The sequence below is a fragment of the Pelmatolapia mariae genome, linkage group LG22 (genome assembly GCF_036321145.2).
Source record: "Pelmatolapia mariae isolate MD_Pm_ZW linkage group LG22, Pm_UMD_F_2, whole genome shotgun sequence".
Lineage (NCBI taxonomy): Eukaryota > Metazoa > Chordata > Actinopteri > Cichliformes > Cichlidae > Pelmatolapia > Pelmatolapia mariae.
Window position 1 is genome coordinate 4,690,727 of NC_086245.2, and position 23,085 is coordinate 4,713,811.

At 39.8% G+C, this 23,085-nt stretch overlaps 2 protein-coding genes across 6 annotated transcripts; one reads left to right on the forward strand and one right to left on the reverse strand.

Moving 5' to 3' along the window:
- Positions 1–290: 290 nt before the first annotated feature.
- On the reverse strand, positions 291–12,908 carry LOC135932700 (epsin-1-like). Of its 5 annotated transcripts, none has more exons than XM_065470288.1 (10): positions 12,789–12,908; positions 12,131–12,277; positions 9,556–9,663; positions 8,805–8,960; positions 7,341–7,469; positions 6,798–6,918; positions 6,527–6,702; positions 4,793–6,032; positions 4,135–4,281; positions 291–3,759 (listed from the first exon to the last, which is right to left on the reverse strand). In XM_065470288.1, exons 3-10 carry the CDS (start codon positions 9,622–9,624, stop codon positions 3,518–3,520), a joined length of 2,280 nt encoding a protein of 759 aa, XP_065326360.1. In that variant the 5' UTR covers positions 9,625–9,663; positions 12,131–12,277; positions 12,789–12,908; the 3' UTR covers positions 291–3,517. The 5 variants fall into 5 exon arrangements, with proteins under 5 accessions (XP_065326360.1, XP_065326358.1, XP_065326355.1 ...); XM_065470286.1 differs by having other exon boundaries at positions 3,683–3,802; positions 9,556–9,629; XM_065470283.1 differs by having other exon boundaries at positions 3,683–3,802.
- A 193-nt stretch (positions 12,909–13,101) lies between these two features.
- On the forward strand, positions 13,102–22,702 carry necap1 (NECAP endocytosis associated 1). The gene is made up of 8 exons (XM_065470289.1): positions 13,102–13,327; positions 16,259–16,359; positions 16,552–16,656; positions 16,766–16,847; positions 17,837–17,945; positions 18,388–18,535; positions 18,781–18,877; positions 20,135–22,702. Exons 1-8 carry the CDS (start codon positions 13,188–13,190, stop codon positions 20,187–20,189), a joined length of 837 nt encoding a protein of 278 aa, XP_065326361.1. The 5' UTR covers positions 13,102–13,187; the 3' UTR covers positions 20,190–22,702.
- Positions 22,703–23,085: the final 383 nt, after the last annotated feature.

The following is a 23,085-nucleotide window of genomic DNA, read 5'->3' on the forward strand; positions in this document are numbered from 1 at the left end:
AGTAATAATAATAATAACAACTAAAAAAAAAAAAAAATCCCATATTTGCTAACGATGCAGAATTTATGAATGTGCAAATATTTATAGCTTTAAATGTTTCTTCTGCACGGGTGCTGGAAAATGTTCTGTGTAAATGTTGGTAATCATGGCCCTCTAGTGGTGACAGTAAGAAAGTCCTCAAAGACAGAAATCATGAGTAAGAAATAATTCAGGTTAAGGGAAGTGAGATTTGAGAAGTCGAGGGATCCACTGTAGACAACCAGACCCAAAAGAGGCCAGAGTGACTGTATCATGAATCATTTTATTTCTCAAATGTACTGTCACAGTTTACAACACAACTATACATTTTAATACACAGCAAAATAAATTCATTTCATACAAAATTAAATCTGAGAAATAATAATAATAATAATAGTCATGTGAAGCTAGACTGTATTCCAGTCTGTTTTTCCACCAACGTTCACATATTACCGAGTCAGTAACACAGTAAGGACTTGTACAGCCCATGAAACACAACAAAGCCATGTGATCCCTTCATCAGGTTTGCCTGCTTCACTGTGGCTTTAATTTACTGTTTTCAAAACTCATAAATGATGGTGGTGAATCCTGCTACCATTTAAGTTTTCAAAGTAAAATGGAACAAGAAGAGAAAATACAACCATTTAGTCTCCTTTCAGATGTTTGTGTTGAAGTAAATGAGGAGCAAGTACACATACACATCCGCTCAAACAGCATACACATTAAACAAGTTGATATTCTTGAACTCTGTTTTTAATTTCGCCAAAACGGTATTTCAGTTTCTCCTCAGAAAGAGCCGGGAAACCAAGAAGACAATTACACAATGACTCAAAAACGTCTACAGAGCTAAACAGGAAGATGAAGCCACCGTTGGTTACCGAGCTGATTCACGAAGAAATATTTAAACAACCAATCAGATTAAAGTCAGTTAACATCACACGATCAATACCACCAGGCCAGCCTGCCTGAAATGAAAGTTACACCTGACCTTGGATCTTGTTGGATTTCATTGCTGTGTCAATAATTAACCAAGCAATAAATTAATAATTAATAAATAGATCAATAAATAGTTACTTGTGATTGCAACACTCTGATATACAGTACAGTATATTTCCAGGTTTACTTGTAAATACTTCCACTATTTACATCAGCACAATACTGCACACACATGGCGAGCATACAGGTCACATACTTATACTCACGCACGCACACACACACAGACACACACACACACACACACACACACACACACACACACACACACACACACACACACACGGCCTGTACAAACACATGCACCCTTAATCCTACAGTGACGCATGTCCCAGTCAAAGATTTACAGGTCCTGTCACAACACTCAAACACACTGAAAACTCTTTAGGATTTCCACACAGACACACTGAGGTGCTCTCTGTTTGTCAAACTTGTGCAGGGAAAGGAAAAAAAATCTAATAAATTCATTTTTAAATAAGAATTACAATGCTTTTTTTTAAAATAATCTGTGTATTTGTTTATATATATATTACGCTGTACACATTGTGTTTGTATACATTTGATTTATGGGCAGCATCTTGAGTTCAGGGGAGGTTAGTGTAAGCTCAGGAATGAAAGGGTTTTTTATTAAAGCATCATTAGGTGGTTTTGCATGTTTATGCTTCTAAATATGTATAAATATATACTCACCACTTCCTATTATCAATACACCACTTCTGTTGATTGTTTCCTTCTTTCTAGAAAGACACAGATGTAAGTTTACCATGTCAAATATTTAAATTGCTTCGTACATGTTAAGTACTGTCATTTCCTTCTGGCTAAATTCAACAGCACTTTGACAACCAAGCTTAGAAACATAAAAACTGCCACGTATACTATATATTTGAACTGTGAATGCCAACTTCCACGTGGTGAGCTCTGCACAGATAATCATCCTGTGTGTTCATCACTAGGGAGTGTAGATGTGCGTCCTGTCTCCTGCTCTTCTCAGGCAGCTGGCTTGTCCAAACCAAACAAAAGCATATGATTCAGTGAGAATGTGTCAGACGTGGGCTCTTGTGCTCTGTGCTAATTCTCAGCCTAGTTTTGTATAAAAATGACTCACGTCTCTGGAACTTTACTGGAGGGATGAACTCCTGTCTTTTAAAGATATTGCCTCATTTGGTGTTTTGATAATGGCGGTGGAGAACACCCTCAAACATGCTGGTCTAGATTTGCCACAGCAGGTCACTTTAAAGGCCACATCACATGATTCACATCAGTTTTACCTTTCTGTGACCCCTTCTTATCTATGGAGAACAATGTCTTCCTCCAAGGCTCCACAACCATAAAGACAGAAATTTCCATTACAGGCTAAGGTGATCACTCAGAACAACTTTGCATTGGTTTGGGGGAAAGAGACACTTCAAAGAAAGGTTCAGATATTTTGCTCTAAAACTGATCCTATCTGAATTTTGCAGTGTAATGGGAATGCATACACTAAACTGTAGCACTAAACATGCAAAACTACCTTTTTGGTGATTCCAGAGATCCAAATTACATGTCAAGTTGTCAGAACAGGAATGGATTATTTTTGTTCACCATCTCATCTGACCCGCTGCCTGAGACGACTTCAGCGCCGGCCTGTGGGACGGAGCCTCTAAATTGACCGTCACCTGATGGGTGATTTCCTTGAAAGACACCTGAGTGAATCATTCCAGTTCCCATTAAGATGGAGCCTGGATATCCAAACTGCACCATTCCCACTCCTCCAACGGGGGAGTTCACGCTGTGTCCTAATTGTGGACTCTCATTGATATAAATGGGATGTATCGTTTGTGTTTTTGGACCCATCTGAGATGCCTGAATCATACTGATGGAAGAATTAGACATTTCCAGAGTATTCAATGATGCTGAAGGATTGTTAGCTCCAGAAGTGGGAGTTGGTGCACCATGGGGGAAAGCTATGGTCGAAATGAAAGGGTTGGAGTATGAGGGTGATGTTTCAGCAAAAGCTCCTGGTTTTAGCATAGGGCTGGATGTCATGCCCGCTGTTTTGAAAGTGCCTGGGAAATCAAGGAGAGTGGCAGGAGGATGGAGGGTTGAGGGGGAAGGACGGATGGAGGGAGTTAAACACAGTTTGAAGAATTCCAGTAAAGAGAAAATGTGCCAAGGCAGAGCAGAGAGAGGGGTGAGAAGGGTTATACATCTGCTGGTTAATGTACACTAGTCTTTATGCAGAGTAATTTCACTAATGCTCTCTCACACACACACACTAATGTACAGAACAACATCTACACACTACAGCGAAGCTACAGGGGCAGGAAGGGGAGGTAAAACACATGACCACAATAAGTTTCTCCATACAAACCTACTGATAAATATTAGCCATCACCCCTCTCATCTTATCTTTGAATGACTTCAGACGAACACAAGTGGAATGCATTTTTAACATCAGCAGGGAGTGACTAATGCTCAGTAACTTTCATTTGTCAGGTCTTTGAGGGTGTTCATGCATCCGTTTGAGTCAAGCGCACCACAAATATTTCCACATGATGAATTTGTCAGAAAAGTTACTTTTCACCCAGACTGACGCGTCATTTTTTCTGTCCTTACCGATGGCTTGTGTTTGGGTGTCAATGAGAGGGCGCTGTCTGGGTTTGGGGTCAGATGAAAACAGATCGTCCAAGTCAACCAGTGTTGCCTCTGCTGAGCCCAAGAAGGAAGCAGTCTTTCGATACATCGCGTCTTCCTGCTTCGAGTGCTTTCCTGCAATAAAATAAAGGTCCAGTTCTACTCTAAAAGGTGTTTTCTTTTGGGGACAGGTCAGGGAAGAAGAGAGAGCAAAGTGGAAGAGAAGGTTAATAGATTAAGACTGTTAGGTGACTGCTGACTGACAGGGAAATGAGGATGAAAACAAGGAAAATGGTGACACGTGCAAATCACCATGTATGGATACAATAATGAAGGTTTACATGTCCCCACTTTCAGTATACTAATTAAAGAGAAGCCAAACATTTAGTCAATTAAATCAGAGCAGAATGTGTTATAGGTGATTACACACAGACAATCAGTGTTTGCTCATAGGAATAGTGGATAAATGACACAAACATGTATTCAGACAGTGTGTAGAATGTGATGTACCTGTGCCGTTGCCACTTGTGTTGCTTGATGCACCCCAGGGGTCATTGGATTTAGATGCTCCATCTCCAAAGGGGTCACTAGATGGGGAGGAGTCTAAAGGTGGAGCAGGTGCACCCCATGCATCGTCTGTACTGGCAGGAGCCAAAGCTAGGTGAGTAAATTAAACAGACAGGTTCAAGTGATGGAGAAATAAATGACAGAATTAACTCCTCTGGTTATTCCAGAGATTTGGACCATGCTACTCAACCTTCTTCAGCAAAGACATAAAGGTGCCACTTGTGATGTAAGTACAGAAATTCAGTCACTGGTCTTTCTACAACTAATAAAAATCAGTTTCCAAAATCAGTCTTCATTCATGATATGCCTTCTTGTGAATGTGTGCACTTTAAAGTGCCATGTAAAACTCCACAGTGGAAATGAAAGGCATATACACCTACTTACAATGCATTCTCAGTGCAAGGATTGGTGAGCACAGCAGCCTCACCCACCTTCTGTTGATAAGGGTCAGCCAATCAAAAAAAGTTGGCATCTTTTTTCAGATAAGTATAAGGGTCATTTTGAACTACGACTAATTCAAACCAGTTAGAAGTTAGCAAAATTCTTCAGCTTTAAGTTCTGAGAAGTACTATCCATGTACAAGTATTTATTTGTTTCTTACCTGGAGGCCCCCACGGGTCATTGTCTGCTTTGGATGCATCTCCAAATGGATCAGAATTACTGATAGGTGAAGAAGCACTTGCCGTGGTCCCCCAGGGATCTGACCCGGTGGCTGGTGGAGAAGTGGCTGGGGCTCCCCATGCAGCTGTGCTACTCTGAGGCGAGCTCACTAGAGGTGCATCGAAGGGATCTGTGGCATCTACCTGTGGTGGACTGGATGGCGCTGTGAATGGGTCTTCTTTAGGTGGTGTTGTTGGTGCAGCAAAGGGATCTTCCTTGGTTGGTTTAGATGTTGTGGAGAAGGGATCCTCTTGAGGTGGAGATGTTGGGGCAGCGAAGGGGTCATCTTTTGCATGTAAAGATGGTGTAGAGAACAGATCCTCTTTGGGTGGTGTTGTTGGTGCAGCAAAGGGATCTTGAGCAGGTTTGGTTGGCACTGAGAAAGGATCTTCTTTAGGTGGTGTTGTGGGAGCAGTGAAAGGGTCCTCTTTCCCTGATGACGGTTCTGCAAATGGGTCCTCTTTAGGGGGTGTTAATGCTTTTGCACTGAAGGGATCATCTTTTGGAGAGCTAAATGGATCGTCTTTAGGTGCATTAAATGGATCATCTTTTGGGGTAATGAAAGGATCTTCTTTAGGGGCACTAAAGGGATCGTCTTTTGGGGTGATAAATGGGTCATCTTTTGGAGATTTGAAAGGATCATCCTTTGGAGCATTAAACGGATCATTGTTAGAAGAGCTGAAAGGGTCTGGTTCATCTTTCTGAGCAGCAAATGGATCCTCTGTGTCTTTGGGGGCACTGAAAGGGTCTGAACTGTCCTTTGGGGTGTTGAAAGGGTCATCTTTTGATGCACTAAAGGGATCTTCCCCATTTTTCGGTGCCGCAAAAGGATCTTCCCCATTTTTCGGTGCCGCAAAAGGATCTTCCCCATTTTTCGGTGCCGCAAAGGGATCTTCCCCATTTTTCGGTGCCACAAAAGGATCATCATTAGTTTGTTCTGCTGCAAATGGATCTTTATCAGTACTTGTTGGAGCCCCCCAGGGATCACTGCTATCTGCTGTTTCAGTTGTGTCAGGTCTTGAGGGGGTGCCCCATGGATCTACGGCCTCTTTAGGTTCTTTGGATGCTCCCCATGGGTCTGTTTTTACTTCCCCTTCTTTCTCTCCTCCCCAAGCATCAGTTTTAACATCAGAACCTTTATTAGCATCCTCCCATTTTAGCTCCTCTTCACTCATCTTGGCCTAGCATATCGTTGCAAAATGGTTAATACAAATAATTCATATGCCATAATAATTTCATATACCAAAATGCTATATGCTGTGGCAACCTCCATTTAATGGCACAATACAGACGATAGTTGTTCTTAATCAGCACATACAGTAATTACAAATATATAGCTAGGTCAGTCTCTTGGCAGCTGACTATAGTTGCTGGATAGACTGCAGGTTCTTGGACTGAGGCAGCCCTACAAACCAATGGAGATCAAACTGCAACACATCATAGGAATCTGCAATGGGCTTCTCAATATATAACTTCTGCCTATTGAGATTTTTTTGTTTACTTTAAGGCAATAAAACAGAAGGCCTTCAAATGTAAACACATTGGCTAAATGTTTGGAGAGTTTCCTCGTTAGCCTACCATTTATCTGCAATGGCTTTTTATCTGAAACAGAGCCTTTTGGCAGCATCATATTGGTGTAATGTTCGATCTTTCTACACCTGTGCGCTGTACTTACCCGTCTCTCGGTTTCTTTCTTCTCAGCTTCCTGTTTAAGCCGCTCTTCTTTGCGGGCGGCGAAGGAAGCAGTCAAATCAGCTACAGAGGGTATGTTGTCCAAAGATGGAAGCCCTGAGGCCCCAGGTACATAACACGGCTTATAGTTTGGATCCTTGACGTTGTCTGCAGATGACGCTGGTTAGAAAGTAAGCAAAAGAATATAAATGATCAGTGAAGAAAACCTGTTGGAACAACAGTATTTAGAAGGGATATAAAAAAAAAAGGCTTACCAGCTGCACTTTTTGATGTCTTTTCTCTCGTCTTGACAGCAAACTCTCTCTCTTCCTTTAGTTTCTCATCGTCCTCCATAAGAACAAGAACAACCTTGGCCTTGTCTCTCACATTTACACCCTAGCACAAATATGGCTACAATAAGCGTTCACTTGGCTCTGACCATTTCAGAAAAAAATATTTAAGCCTGAAATACTTGCCCTTGAAGAAAACCTCAATGCTTTTTGCAAAACAAGATCAGAACTATTCAAGATCTAATTTAAAACAAACTATAGCACATGATTACCCCCCCCCCCAATTTTATTCATGCTGTAGAGAAATCAAATGTGTTTGTTACTCTGAAAAGGTTTTCAGCTAGGAGTATCTTAATCTGATTGAAGCAGCAAACCTAGCCAATACTTTCATTCTTGCTGTAAACCTGGTCTGAAGGTTAATGACATAAATATTATAGTACCAGTAACTGCCTTAATGCATAGCATGAAATCCTTTAATGGAAGCTAAAAGACTGTATCCATTTGACATAATCAGGAAGTGTGCATCACCTGATCTTTGCCATCCTTTTCTACAAAGCGGTACTCTGTGAGAGCTTTGACAATGTAGATGTTGTCTTTCATCTTCAGAAGCACGCGATCATCACCGGTCTTCAGCAGGTACTCCAGGAGTGTCAGGGACTAGGATAAAAAACACATGACAACACAAACTCATTTATATACAATAAAAATGCAGTTTCCTATCACTACAATGCTTCTTGTTTTATCTGCATTAGAGAATAAATAGAGCAAGTAAAAAGGAACAAAAAATATTGGTGCAACGGATGAAAGATAAGAAAAACAACTGAAAAGACATAATTTCTCTGGAATTGATGAGCCAACACTGAGTCATGTGGCTGACTGGCAAAGCTGAAATGGAAGCAGTGATACAGCTGATGTTCAGAGAGTAATAACTGCCACTTAATAGACTAAACTGTGCTTTTAAAGAGAAACTAAATATATTTTTGCTGTAAGGGTTTTTTTTTTTAACACTAAATATTAAAAAACTTTACAAAGTTAAATGTTTATTTTTAAAACCTTGCGTATTCCTATATAGATACTGTACATGTTACTTAGATGAAGAATGCCTTCCTTCTTCTCTGTTGGTCCCATCAGGGGGTCGTGACAGCAGATCAACTGCCTCCATCTCACCCTATTCTCCGCATCCTCTTGTGTCACACTAACCCTCACACCAAGCTGATAGAGGGTTCCCTATGTGCTAGCTTACTGTTATGCTGTTCTACTGAATTCAACCTTCACTTACACAGTCTGTTTTATTAGATTATTTTTGCTTTTCATTTGGTAATGGCTGCACAGGAAACAAGTAGAAACAGTGTTATGAAACTTAAGGGTAAGAGGCTTGGGGAATAGTTGGGGAGTTTAACCAATGCAACAATCCTTTTATTGTTAATCACAAAAATAAAACAAAAGCTGTGGTATATGAGGTTTTACATGCTGCCCTCACTCTAATTCAAACAATCAACACTGTGATGGATTAAAACTCAAACTAGTTCTTTTGTGTTAATTTTATTGATTTATTGTTTCCTGTGACAGATGGCTTCAGTCAGTCACTCATGTAGTTTGGAGCAAGCTGCAACACACAATCTGTACAGCCATGTTTTGAACAGGCACAATCACACAGACATATTCAGTGACTGTATCGTGTAGCTGTATCAAAATAACATGATTTTGCACGTGGTGCATTAAAGGGACATCTGGAAACTGTAGCTGCAAAAAAAATAAACAAATAAAAAATAACCCTCTCTTCAGATGGGCACCGCATTGTAGAGATAAGTAACAGAAGACAGAAACTGACTATATCTGAAGATGAATGTTTCCCATCTTTTTTGTGAATAAATGGACAATTCCACACTTAACATCTCATCCCCGAAGAATCCAATATATGTCTGAAACCAGCATCTATCCTCTAAAGCCAACCCTTCTTTGTTCCAGTGTTACTCCTTCACCGTCGCTCACCTTGTGGATATGTCTCCAGTTCTTGTCGTCTTTCAGCCGTTTCCAGAGCATTGTCATGATCTCATTACAGGCCACAACATTGTACGTTAGGTCGGAAATGTCGGCCATCTGAGAGCTGGATGGGCCCCATGGGTCATTGGATGTCGCCTCTCTCACCTGCAACAGAAGCAAAGAGAGTAGAAAGAGGCCAAAACAGCTTCAGGAAAGTTGAAAGTTTGAGATGCTAACTTATAAAATGTTAACATCAGGGTTTTGGAGGACTGGCAGCAGCAGAGCATCTCGTTACATGAGCCATGCTACTAAAGATGTTTAGTAATCAGTTCTCAAGGACATTATTGATCATGTTTGAGATCAGCATCCAAAAAAGGAATTCATCTCTATATTTTCCCTGACTCTAAGAAATTCAGGTTCAGGGCTTAAAATTGATGGTTTCTGCTTTGTTTTAATTAGTAGTGTTTTTACTTGAATAACCCTTTAGTCACTCTATCCTCTTAAAGTATAAGCAATTGTTACCACACCAGACGACTTAAAGCTACTAGTGTTCAAACATATGCCAGAAATGTATTATTTATTGTGCATACAATGACGCACAGACTACATAATAAATATTTACCTTTATTGTCATCCTAAACTTAACCTACATAATTTTTTAAAATATTATTTGCATTACTGGATGAGGTAATATTGAATTGCAAGGCTGAAAACATTATGGTTTTGAGGTCATACACAATTTAAATCTAGCTTCTCCTACCTTGACCTCGGCCTCAGAGTAGTTCTGGACCAGGTTCTTCAGCTGTCGACGGAGCATAGAAGACGTCATGATGTCTGGAGGAGAGGTGGGGAATCAAACCACCGCGATCTGATTTAGAGAAAACATGAGAACAAAGCAAAAGAAAACACAAAGAGTTCTAAAAATGTAACATTTTTGAAAATTTTTGGGATTTCTACATCGATTACCAAGGAAATTTACCCTAACTTTTATCTGAAGCTACATCCACATATACATTTTTTTGCTAATTGTGCATCATTTTTATAGTTGACGGTTGGTCGATAGTGGAGATGAAGCAGAGGTTTATTGTTTTGTGAAAATGCTATGTTTATTTTAGTCAGATTGCATGGTTCAACATAACTGGTGTTCTGATTGCCAAGACCCAGTAAAATATTATGTTGGACCAGGAACTACCAAGTTGTCGGCCTATTCAGGTCAGTTTTTCATCAAAGACAGCAAATTGGCAGATGATAAACCCCCATCTTTCAGCTTGTTGCACAATCAGTGAAGCAGCACAAGACTTTGACTTATAATAATGACTGAAAATCTTGTAGATCCACATGTCTAGGAGCATGTGTGTAATTTGAAGTGCAGCGTCTCTGATGGGCTCACTTTATGAGCCGCAGAGAGTGAGCACTTGGACGGAGACTCAGGTGAACCCATGTGGAGTTTTTTTTCTATAGTTTCGAACAGCAGCACTTTGTTTCTGTAATCACAATCAAACCTTTACAATTAAAAAGCCCACGAGTCGTTTATCAAGCTATTTCTTCAGTAGCCCTTAACATGAAAAGGAGATCCTCCCATCAAACACCTGTTTGTTTTATACACCGACTGCTGTATAATCTATACAAATAAACTGCTGAGTTTGTCAGTTTTAAATTTGACCATCCTGCTTCTTTCTTTATAGCAGAGATACCTGCAGCATTCCAGGGTGAGTCTAAAGGGAAGTCACAATACCTCTACGGCATTTATTTTCTAAAGCTCAAGTTATTTAATACTTTCCTGTTTTATATCATTCATAAAAACAGAAAATATACTAATAAATGATGCCATTTTATATAGTATTATTATTAGAAATCCAGGCCAGGCCTACACAGCTTTTTGAAAACTTCACTCCGACTTGAACAAAATTCCATCGTGGATATAAATTTGAGTGACCTCTAAGTTACATATGGGCAACGTACGTTGAACGTGAAATGTGAAACAAATGCAAACAAACAGCAGGGTGCAAGATGCTAGCAGGCAGGGGACACATGGAACGCCATAACCAAATAGCTGGCAAAGTATACAGAAACATCTGTGCCGAGTATGGCCTGAAAGTTCCTAGGTCAAAATGGGAGACGCCCCCTAGGATGGTCGAGAATGACTGAGCTAAGATCCTGTGGGACTTCCAGATACAGAAAGACAAACTAGAGATAACTAACCAACCAGACATAGTAGTGGTGGAGAAGCAGAGGAAGAGGCCGTAACAATAGTGAATGACAGCAAAATCAGGAAGAGGGAACACAAGAAACTGGAGAAGTACCAAGGGCTCAGAGAAGAGCTCGAGAAGTTGTCAAGGGTAAAGGTAACAGTGGTCCCAGTGGTGATCTAAGCACTTAGTGTAGTGACCCCCAAGCTAGGCGAGTGGCTCCAACAGACCCCAGGAACAATATCCAAGATCTCTTTCCAGAGGAGCGCAGTCCTAGGAACAGCAAAGATACTGCGCAGGACCCTCAAAATCCTAGGCTTGTGGTAGAGGACTCGAGCTTGAATGATAGACCACCCGCAGGGCCGAGACGGGAATTAGCCACTGTTTCCCTAATGCTTTGCTGAGGCATGTTAATGCCAAGTTTTGCCTTGTGATTCAGTGACAACCATTTTTTATTTGTTGTTATTTTGTTGTTATTACTACAACATGCATCTGCACAAACTTTTTTAATTAATTATTTAGAAAATTCTGTTAAAGTGGATGCTCGATTAGCTCATAGGCTAAGCAAGTCAAGATATGCTGCAAGGCTAGATGCAGCAGCCCATGGTTGACTCCAACCTGAGATTATTTGCTGTGTGTCCCATGCCCCACCTTCCTGTGTAATCTTCACTGTGCTATTAAATGAATTCAAAAAAGCCCCCCAAACTAAAAACTAAAAAAAACAACAACTAAAAAGCAGTCTGTTAACGCTTTTGTCAGATGATAGGAATAATTATAGTTGCTAGTGCAGAGGCAAAACTCTTACATAAAAATCTAAATGTCATGCATGGTGTAGATGCCACGAATGGAGAAAAACACTGTGAAAGACAGTCAAAGAACTGCTCTTTCATTCAGCTATGAATACTGGTTTCCCTTTGAGCCCGAAAAAAAAAAACAAAAAACCCTTCAGTCTGCAGCTGCATATAAAGTTATGGTTTTTTTTTGTACTTCACTCTGGACCAATACAACTCTGACCTACTGGCCTGTTTTTTAATCTACAACTCAATGGATTTTGACGATGGCAATGCCACATATAACAGTAATCAGTACACAAATCATATGCAATGCAACTATATGTTCTCGCGCATGAACAACACAGTGACATACCTTCAGTAAAATCTTCCTCTGTTGTAAAAGTCTAACTTTCGGTTGTATTTGTGCAGCTCCTGGCTTAGTTAGCATTCATCCTCCTGATCCCCTCTTCCTCCTGCCTGCATTGGTTTGTCTGAGGATGTCAGAAACCAGATCCTAACGCTGCAATGAGAAACCAGTCAACATATAAAAGAGCTGACCAGTGGGAGGTACACATAACTGACTGCAAAGCGTAAACTAACCTACTGTAAGTGACAGCTTTGTCACTGCGACAAACATATATCCCCACCTACGTTAGCTCAGAATCTAGCTGAGCTACAAGCTAGTTAGCTACCAGGGCTTGTTAGATAAATTTTAAGAAAAGAAAAGATAAAATTGCATGTTTAGCGCAACTGGATACTTAGTCTTAGGATACGCAGTCGTGGTGTTTGTAACAAGAGTCAGGCTACGTGTTTTCAGGACCTCGGAGAGCGACTGAAGACGGTCAGCAGGCGTCAATATGGCTAACAGCCAAGCGGTGTTGTCAAGGCAGCGAGCTCCATCATAAATATCCGATTTTAGTGCTCAAATGGTGGGATATATTCCACGAAACGTCCCCTGCTTTTAGTTCAAAACTACAACTGATGTTTTGCATATCAAACATGCATATTTACAGTAAAAATAAAGCACTAACCATGAGCAGATATTCAGGAATCTTCGAGGAGACGACACGACCGGACGGTTTCCGCTTCCGCAGTTTTCAGCACCTGCCAGGCCACGCCCCCTCCCAAAAATTAGTGTTATTTATGTCTTTATATATTTATTTATTCATTGATTGATTTAAAGTCCCAATATAAACAGTCTAGTTCTCTTTTGTGCCAAAAAAGGATTTTCTTTTTGTTTAAAATTAAAAATGTCATTCAGTTTTATGGTAGTAAAGTATAATTTTTTTCTTTTGCCTACGGTTACGGTCTAAGCTTTAAATGACGTCGTGTGTCGGTTAGGTCCCCCTGAACCACACACACATACACACACACGCATACACACATACACACAAACACACACATGCCCCCGTTTGAAAAGAGCTGAATAAATGAGTCACTACCACAACTCCCACATCAATAACAGTTGGACCAAGATGGCGGCCGAGGGAGAGTACGAGTCGATCCTGTGCGTTAAACCCGATGTCAACGTTTACCGTATCCCGCCGCGAGCTTCAAACCGAGCGTACAGGTAAAGACACATCAGTGGCTCGCTGACGTTGCTGTGAAATGCAGTTTCAATGCGTTTGTTGGGCGGGTTTGGGTGTTGTACTTTAACTGCTCGATAGTCAGCGCATGCTTTACAAATCACGGAGAGGGACAGTGCTGGCTTTATGCTCTGATGTCGGAAGCAGCTGATGAGATGAAAATCCATCTCCAGGTGTTGTGAAGATGAAGAGAGGCTGAAATGTTGGTTGTTTGGTGTGCGGGGGTTCGCTGAGCTGTCAGAGATGTGACAGGGGGTATTTGTCATCATGCTGGCTCGATACGGGCGGTTTGCCAGGATAGTCCCACTCTCCTCTGTGACAGCTGGGATGTCTTCTCCACAAACTGTTCAGGCTCTTCAGTCTGAAATCTTCTGTGTTTGCTTTTAATTGATCCTTTCAGATAAAATCTTCAAATCCATCCCGCTCTACTGCACGGCTGTATTAAGTTCCTGGAGCCGGGCAAAGATGTGCTAAAGCACTCCTTTCTCCCTGCACCTGTTCCCTGAAACCCACCAGCTGAAATTATTAGCTGATATTCATGGGATCCTGCTTTTTTATATATGTGAACATTTGCTAATTCCATAGTTTTCTATGTTAGTCAGCTTAACAGCTTTTGTTTTTTCAATCTAAGTTAATGGTTTTTTATTTAGGAATGAAGAAAATTGTTGGCTGCAGCCATGATACCTTCCCGTGCAACCATGTTATGGAGTTCTCTGTCCCAGTCACAGAAGCAATTAAATCAAAGAGTTCAAACAGTTTTTTCCTAATAATTACATATAGCTCTTTTAAGCTAGAATAATCCCCAAATTGTACCTCTACAAATTAGAGAAGTAATGATAATAGTAAATACTAACAGTTAATTAGTTCAGACGTCTAAGAAACATGCCATTAATAAAAAATCTTTTTAAATAAGTCTAATTTTTATAGTGGAATATCGCAGCAAGAGTTGCCATAATGCGCTTAATACTGTAAGGTAAAAAACCTTACCTAACCTGAGATCTGCGCCCCCCCCCCCCCCCCCATTCCATTGAGCAAGTGGGACAGTGGGAAGAAAAAAACTCCCTTTTAAAAGGAAGAAACCTCCTAGTTCCTAGCTAGTTCCACAGTTGGGGGGGGCCTTAAAACTGAAAATAAGGGAGCCATCTGAGAGTAAAGTGCTCTGTTGGGGTGATGCAGTAAACAGTGATCATTAAGATCAGATGGTGATTATTCAAGACCTCGTATGTGAAGAGAAGGATTTTTAATTTGATTCTGGATTTAACAGGGAGCCAGTGAAGTGAAGCCAGAATGGGAGAAATATACTCTCTCTTTCAAGTCCCTGTTAGTACTCTGGTTACAGTGTTTTGGATCAACTGAAGGCTTTTTAGGGAGTTTTTAGGACATCCTGATAATAATGAATTGCAGTAGTCAAGTGATAAATGCATGAACTAGTTTTTCAGCATCACTCTGAGACAGGGTATTTCTAATTTTAGCGATATTGCCAAATGCAAGAAAGCAGTCCTACATATTTGTCTATCATGCATGCTGATGGAGATATCTTGGTCAAAAACGACTACAAAATTCCTGAAGGCCAAAATTCCTGAAGTGTTACTGAAGGCCAAGCCGAGTAATGTGGAATAACATGACTCTAAGAGGACCTTGTTAGCGCACCCCTCTACTGAAGGTGTAGAAGAATATCAGACCATAAATTTAGTAATAAATTACATTAATTAAAAATAATTTGAATTGATCACGCAACACAAAAATATAACCCAAAACAAAATCTCTGTTTAAAAAAAGGTGACGTGTAAGTGTGAGCTTTTACCATCCTTTTCGTTTGTGAGCCAGAGCTCCAATGTGTAAAATAAATGCATATTTTCAGTGTAATCAAAGTAATTTGCTTTGTGATTCTGGAACATCTAAAAGGGCTCTGGAGATAAACCAGGAAGCTCAAGATTTCTTTTAAAGGGGTAAGAATGGAGGAAAAATGGGCCCATTTTTACCTATTTCTTTGTAAAATGCTCTTACACTTTCAATAGTATTTTAAATTAAACTGCTAAAAAGTAAAATTACTTTTCATAACATAACCACATTAAAGCAATAACCTTGGATATTTGCTTTTACAATTAAATAAATAATCCCACTTTAATATGTGCAGCCTCCACTGATGGTTTGTGGCTCCTGAGGCAGCACATATTAAAACTGCAATAATGAAAGTAAATGAACACCGAAATCAAGAAATATCAGAGGGAGAAAATACAGATTCTCCTCATTTAAAATACACAAATGATTTCAATACCACCTTCAAACATTTGTTAGATGTTGGAAAATATAAATTTTCAACCAAATATCACTGAATCTCTCTGGATTTTATTGTTCAAAATAAGCAATAAAAAGAAGTCACTTTGGACTTTGTACATATTAGTGTCAGTGAAACAAGTGAAACCTCATTGGATCTGGACTTTTGTCAGCACTCATGAGGCCACATTATGACATAAAAATAAATAACTATTTAAGCAGCCCTGGATTCTAATCATTTAATCTAAAGGTTATTAAATTCTCTAAGAGGTAAAAATACATTACAAGAAGCATCACTTCTCTTTCCATTGTCTGTTTTGTAGCTTTATTTGGTGATATGCAAATAGGTAAATCTATGCACTCTAGTATGCCTCAAGCCCTCTAATCCACTATGCCAATCACACCTCAAAAGCCAGGTTTGGGTTATTCTTTAAGCAGAAATGTACTGTATTTATAGCCTGAGTTGGAGCATTTTCCTGATTTCTTTGTCTTGTTTAGAAGCCATTTACAATGTTTTTTTTCCCTTTAGAGACGAAGAAATTAACAGAGAGAATAACTAACATTTAATTGAAATGTAACCAGACTAACTGATAGTTGCAGCTCTGAAAATGCTAAACTATGTCAAATAATTCCTGCAGGGCAGCTGATTGGAAGCTCGACGCTCCAGACTGGTCAGGTCGAATGAGGATCACAGCCAAGGGCAAAGCGGCCTACGTTAAACTGGAGGACAAAATCTCAGGTATGACATCACTGGGTTTAGCACTAAAACTACATTAAAACTATATTTTTATAGTAAAATTGACACCGACTCGCTGTAATGTGAAAGTCACGCTAGTGGTGATGTTTCCACTGAGAATTATGACCCATCTGTGCTGAAGCACGACTTTTCCTCACTGCATTGTATTGGTTTAACATTCCTCTGCTGTTGTAGGGGAGCTGTTTGCCCAGGCACCAGTGAAGGAGTATCCTGGTATAGCAGTGGAAACCGTCAGCGACTCCAGCCGCTACTTTGTCCTGCGGATACAGGATGACAACGGTGAGGATTTAAATACCCCGGCAACTCCAGAATATTTCTTAACCTTGCTCAAAGACCTTAAATCCTTTCTCTGCTGGTCTTAATGTGAGTTATCATCTCTTACTGGCAGGTCGCAGTGCTTTCATAGGAGTTGGTTTTGGTGACCGAGGGGATGCTTTTGACTTCAACGTGGCTTTGCAGGATCATTTCAAGTAAGCAGGATTTGGTGGTTTGGTGGTTTTAGTGGATTACTTTCTGTTTTTTGTTGACAATCTGATAGCAGGGGATTGAAAGATGTAATGTCTGTGAAACACTGGTTATGCCAAATCATCCAGTAGCCATTCTGACCATGCCAGAATTTCCTGAAGTTTCAGATCAAGACACCACAGATAAGCAACCAACCAAAAACATGCTGATATTTGTATGTTCCTATGCAGAATGATATTGAGTAAAAGTAGTAGTACTGCCCTCATTCCCCTTACAGGCCTTCAGCCAGGCTGAAGTTGTTCAGAAATGAATATAACAAGCAGCAGAGCTGGGTGCATCCATCCATGCTTCTGCCACTTATCTGGATCTGGGTCGCAAGGGCACCAGTCTAAGCAGGGATGCCTTGACCACCCTCTTCCTACATGCCCACCTCCTTCAGCTCTTCCTGGGATACTGAAGTATTTGCAGCCTGCACCAGGAGGCATCTGAGCCACATCTAGTGGCTCTACCCTGAGCCCCTGAACTCCTCCTCCCTCCTAGCTGGTGGTTGTTGGGAAGCAGTAAGCTGAAAAAAAAGTTTGTTTAGGTTTTGGTTCAACCATACAATATGAAATATTTAAGAAAGGAGGGAGAAAGTCTGACCATTTAAACCACAAAGTGTTTTAGGGGCTTATCAAACCTGTGTGCTAGACTGTCACATTTAAATAAAGTTTTGTTTAAAATGAGTAAATTCTGAGTGTTTGAGGAATCTAATACGCAGTAAATTGCTCAAACATCAGATGTACATCCTGTCTTTAATGGTATTCACTGAATATTGATTTTTCTATTTCACTGTAACTGTCTGCAACACAAGCACTCCACATCAAAGTGAAGTGTTGTTTTTGAGATGCGCTTGTAGAAAGCTGCTGTGGTTGTTGTTAAAACTGCTGAGGTGCATTGTTTATTTCTGTATCAGTGCTGAGAGTGTGTGTTTGTGTGTCTTGCTTCTCTGCAGATGGGTGAAACAAGAGACCGAACTCAGTAAAAATGCCCAGCTTGGGGATTCAGGACCAAAGCTGGACTTGGGCTTTAAGGAAGGGCAGACCATCACGCTCAACATAGGGGTGAGAACCAGCTTATGTGCATATAGAATACATGCAGATAAAAATCTGTCTATAAAAGGGGCACATGCAGGGCTGTGCTGTTGAAGGATGGGGTGGAGGCAGATCACACAAATGAGTCTGAAAGGCAGAATGACATGATGAGTCATGAAAATGATTGGACCAGTGATGACAACAGAATTGAGTTTGACAGTGATGCAAAGGACAGAAGAACAGCCTGAACACCCAGGAGTGCAGGCAGACAAATGAATACAGATATTTCTTATTAAACTTATTAAGTCTCATTTAAAAAAAAAAAACCCAGAAATACCCCATAAAAATGAAAATCCTGATTAAATTTAAAGGTTACATTTTGTGATCCAATCCTTTAACCATCAATGAAGTATGAAGAAATACATTGTTTTTGTCATCGCATGAGCCTAACTTCATTCTTCTCCATCTGCAGCAAGGGAAAAAGAGGGATAAGCCCCGCCCACAAGGATCGGGTGGATTTGGACTTCTCCCACCACCACCTGGAGGCAAGATAGCCCCTCCTCCTTCATCAGGGTTATCAAATCACAACATAGTCCCACAGATGGGAAGCAGAGCAACAGGTATGCAAACTGACTTTACATAAACATCTTCATCAGCAAATGAAAGTGCATACAGGATGTCAGGTGGGATGTTCCCCTTTGTGCAGCTTTAACATGAGTACACGAGTGACCCGTTTCCACAGGCACTGTGTTAATTAGTGGCTGTTAGATGACTCATTCGTCTTCAAGCTTCAGGCTGCAGAAAATGAGTAAAATCTGTGCCAGCTCGTAGGCTAATGAGCTCTGCTTCTGTCTCTGTCTGTCAGGCTGCCTGCTGGAGCTGGACAGTAGTAACTCCAACACAGTGGTTCAGTCAAACACTAGTTCAGATCTTCTTTGGGGAGAATTTTCTGCTCCTGCAAGGTAAGAAAATAATTTCTTGTGTTAAATTTAAATGTATGAGGACACTGAAGAATTGGGTATTTTCCAAGCTTTTGTCCACAAGTGACTTTGTGGAGGAATATCACTGATTAGCACTGGCTCCCGGTTAAAGTTTCATTTGAAAGGTGCTGAAACAGTCAAGGCCCTCCACACAAAAAGAGAGTTCTTTAATAATTCATTTAAAATATTCAGCACCTGCAAAAATACAGAGAATGAGAATAACAGTCATAGTAATGGTGAAGGACATTCAAACATACCTTGTAAAATGGATTTTACATGGTGCTTCACAGGGATGGACTGACCTTGCCATACTGTAGGGCAGGAGGGAACATTTTTTTCACAGACAGCCGTACCAACTTAGCTTAAGCAAGTGGAGGGTCATACACTTGGTAACTGAATCAAAACTACAATGTAAACTAGCAGTTTTGCACAAATCTGCCATTTGCATCTTACAGTTTTGCATACTGAGGTCCATTCCTATTAATATTAGCATGTCCTTTCCTTTAAAAAAAAGAAAGAAAGAAAACACTGTTACAGTGGAAAATATTACTAACATTAAAGAAAAGTCACTTAATGCTATATAAGCATTTAAATGGCCTTAAAACTTGTCACAATTTTTTGTGTCTGTACTAAAGAGTGATTAAAACGTTGCACTCTAGTAAAGTTAAATAGCAGTAAAGGCTATCTGAAGTCATTCCCTGTGAGGTTCCTTAGCACAAGACTGCCTGTTGTTAATTTTTGAGGTTTTTTTTTTTTTTGGTTTTTCTGCTAGACTGTCCAGGGCCATATTAAGATGGTTAATTAGTCAGTTCTGGCATTTGGTCCATTTTTTTTGCCTGTGTTTATTCTAAAAGTTGCAAAAATATTTCCAGATACTTTAATGCAACTAAACTTGCCATGTAAATAGGTTTACTGTGTGTGCGTAAAAGCAGATAGCTGACACTTAAAATTGTTTACAGTAAGTATTTGGCTGATGTTTGATGCTGATTTATTTATTTTTAATTACTTTGTCATTAGTTATTCATTCTTTTGTTGCAGGGAAACCAAGAACTATACAAAATATCTAAACTATTAGTTTAGATATTAATTAATCTTTTTGTTACACTAAATAGAATTGATTTGTTGATAAATGATTACAGTAATTAAGTATTTGTGGCAGCAACAAAACTTCCTGTCCTTTAATAAATTTCAAAATGTCATCTGAATAACTGGAAATTGACTGCGAGTTTTTGTTTTCAGCTCTGTTCCACCGCCGTCTCGACCACAAAACACCGCAAACTGGATCCAGTTTTGAGTCGTCGATCGTCGACTGTGACCTGCATCTCACCTGCATCTGTGTCCGTAGCTTCCTGTGCATCACACTGAGTGTAACTCCCACACACTGAACCCAAAGCAGAGACATGACACACCCACAGAGCTGTAGAATCACTTCACTCAGAGAGAGTGAAGCATTAATGCGTTAAAGCCATCACTCTATATGAGCCATCTCAATGATATTTAAGGGCTATGCGTGATGTCCCGAGTAGCAGGTGTTCCTCTTTCATGTGTCTGCATCTCCTCCCCAGTAGGTGGCTTCTACTCTGAGCAGAGTTTCATTTTTGATCTGGAATGTTTTTGTCCCTGAAACGCCCCCTGCAGGCGCTGCAGAGCACTACATCAAAACACCTTTGCTTTCTGCATCCTGCTGTGAATCACATGTAAAGAGCGACACAGAGCAAAGATTAAGTGAAGGCTGCAGGAGACAAATTAAAAAAAGAAAATCCGATGATTTCTGTACTGGAACATAAATCTTAATTCTGTAAATTATTCACTTTTGCAGCAGTGATCTGAGTGGTTGTAATGTTGATCCTAAAAACAAAGGAACAGTTGATGATGCATCATGATGATCAAGGTCAGAAGGAGTTTATTTTCCTCCTAATAAGATGATAAATTTACTCTGAAGTGGAGTTTAAGTTACTCTCTCATTTTCACATTGTGAAATGTGGAGCATTACAGCTTTGTCATCAGGGTGGATGCAGTTACATGGCTCAAAATTCCCACGTGTATGTCAGCATTCACATTTAACAACTTCAGCTCATATTTGGTTTGATTAGAAATTGATAATACAGGTGAATTTGTACATGAATCTCCAGACAAGTTTAATTGCTATTATCCAAATTTCCTGAATAAATCTTTACAGGAATCAATAATCTTCTAAATTATTCACGTGTTTGCAGAATTGCTGAATCTGAAATAGTTGAATGAGATGCTGATGTTAAAATATGTGAGTGATAAATACATTAACAGTTTTCTTTCTGGTGTATTAAATGTAAAAATGTATGTTTACATTATAAAATCATGTTTGTTTACTTCTGGGTGCTTCTGATTAGCTAATATATTTTGCTGCAAGTCAGAAAATCAGCTGCCAAATCCAGACTATCACTGTTTTTGCATATTTTGCTGCATGTTTAAAGAACTACATAAGCTAAGAAGGATTAAATATTTGCATGTCCTACTCAGTTCCTATCAAACTGGAGGCAGAAAAATTAAAATTGCTCAAATACAATGGGGGCTATTTTTCACCCTAATTAATATTCTTGACCTTGAATTAACTGACACATAATCTAGTCTGGTTAAAACGAATCAGAGCAGAAATGTAGGACTTATCAGACATTTCTATTTTTTTTTTTTGTTGTATTTACTTTAGAGGGGAAACACTGCTGTGAGAGAGGTCAGCCCAAAGCTTAGCTTCACTTTCTATATTAAACATGCAGTAATCATTTATATCAACTGGATTTAAAGGTTTAGAGGAAAATGTTTGGTGCACAGACACAATATTATTGGAAATGGGAAAACAAACTGACAGTTTCTTTGTGCAGTGGAAGAAGTCTGAGTGCTCCAGATTTTCACTTGCAGTTTTCACAGCCTGCTGGTTTCTGTTAATGAAACAACCATGAAGAGTTTTCCACATGTGCTGCAGTTTACCTGCAAAGACGGCCGTGTGGTGAACTCATCATTATGGAAATGAGAATAAATCTGGCAGATTTGAAGAATCTCCAGCTACAGCACATGAGTCCCAAACAGTGGTGACTGTACGAGGTTTGATGGTCTGAGGATAATGTCTGGAAATTAGAGAAACAGTTTGATAATCTGGGAAATCTACCATTTGACTTCTTTGGTGCGAGTTAGATGAGAAGGTTGATTCTCATGAATTTGAAGCAGGTGGTTAGCTTAGCTTAACGACGAAAGAAATCTGAGACACCTGGCTGTGACAGAATCCACCTCTAATACCTCTAAAGGAGACTGATGAACACACTATATTGTGTTAAATATTATTGAGTTTTCTTAAATAAAGTGGCAATCCTTTTGTGGCCTATTTAAAATGAAATGCTCCTTTTATTGAAGTGATCTGTTTGCTGTAAGAGATTCGAACACATCAGTCTCAGGATTTATGGCGGGGAAAAACAAAATGATTGTGTTAAACCATCTGATGAATGTTTAATGGCAGCAAATGAAATGTTAATCTTTGTGCTAAGAAGGCTTTGGCTGATTGTGAACATGTCTGACATAAAACATGCCTTGACTGAATATGTCTGCATAGTATCGCTGTGATCAGATCACATGAGCTGTGTTTAATTGGCATTAAGATGCAGGGCTGACTGATATATGTTGACGTGTGTGTTGTTTACATTGCTCGCATCGCTGGCTAAGGTTTAAAAATGTCTCCCACTTCTCATTCATTCCACTTTGGCTGTAAAATCACTGAACTAACCCTTTTGATTTATGACCAACTTAATGAGAAAGAGGCAATAAATCCTTTAAAAGGACCCTCCGAGTCTCGTCATTATTATTTTTGAATATTTAAAGCCCCTAGGAGAAACCGCATTGAATTCATGTGAGTATAAAATTAATTATTTCTAATCCTTTGTGATAAATTTGAATAAGTATGTAGAACAATCCTGGTGGTGGTGCAAGAACACCGTGTGGTGAACCACTGGAACACAAATGTGACGCCACATCTTCAGCAGCATAAATCAGAACCGCAGACATGAAAGAAAAATAAACATTGTCTTTTGTTTCTTTTGCTCTTTTTCTTTCATTCAATCTCTGTCACATTTGCTCTGATCCTCTCTCCTTTTTCTCTCCCCCCTCTCTCTGTTGTTTTTCCTCTCACATTTCCTCCCTATTCAAGCTAGGGGAGGAGGCAGGGT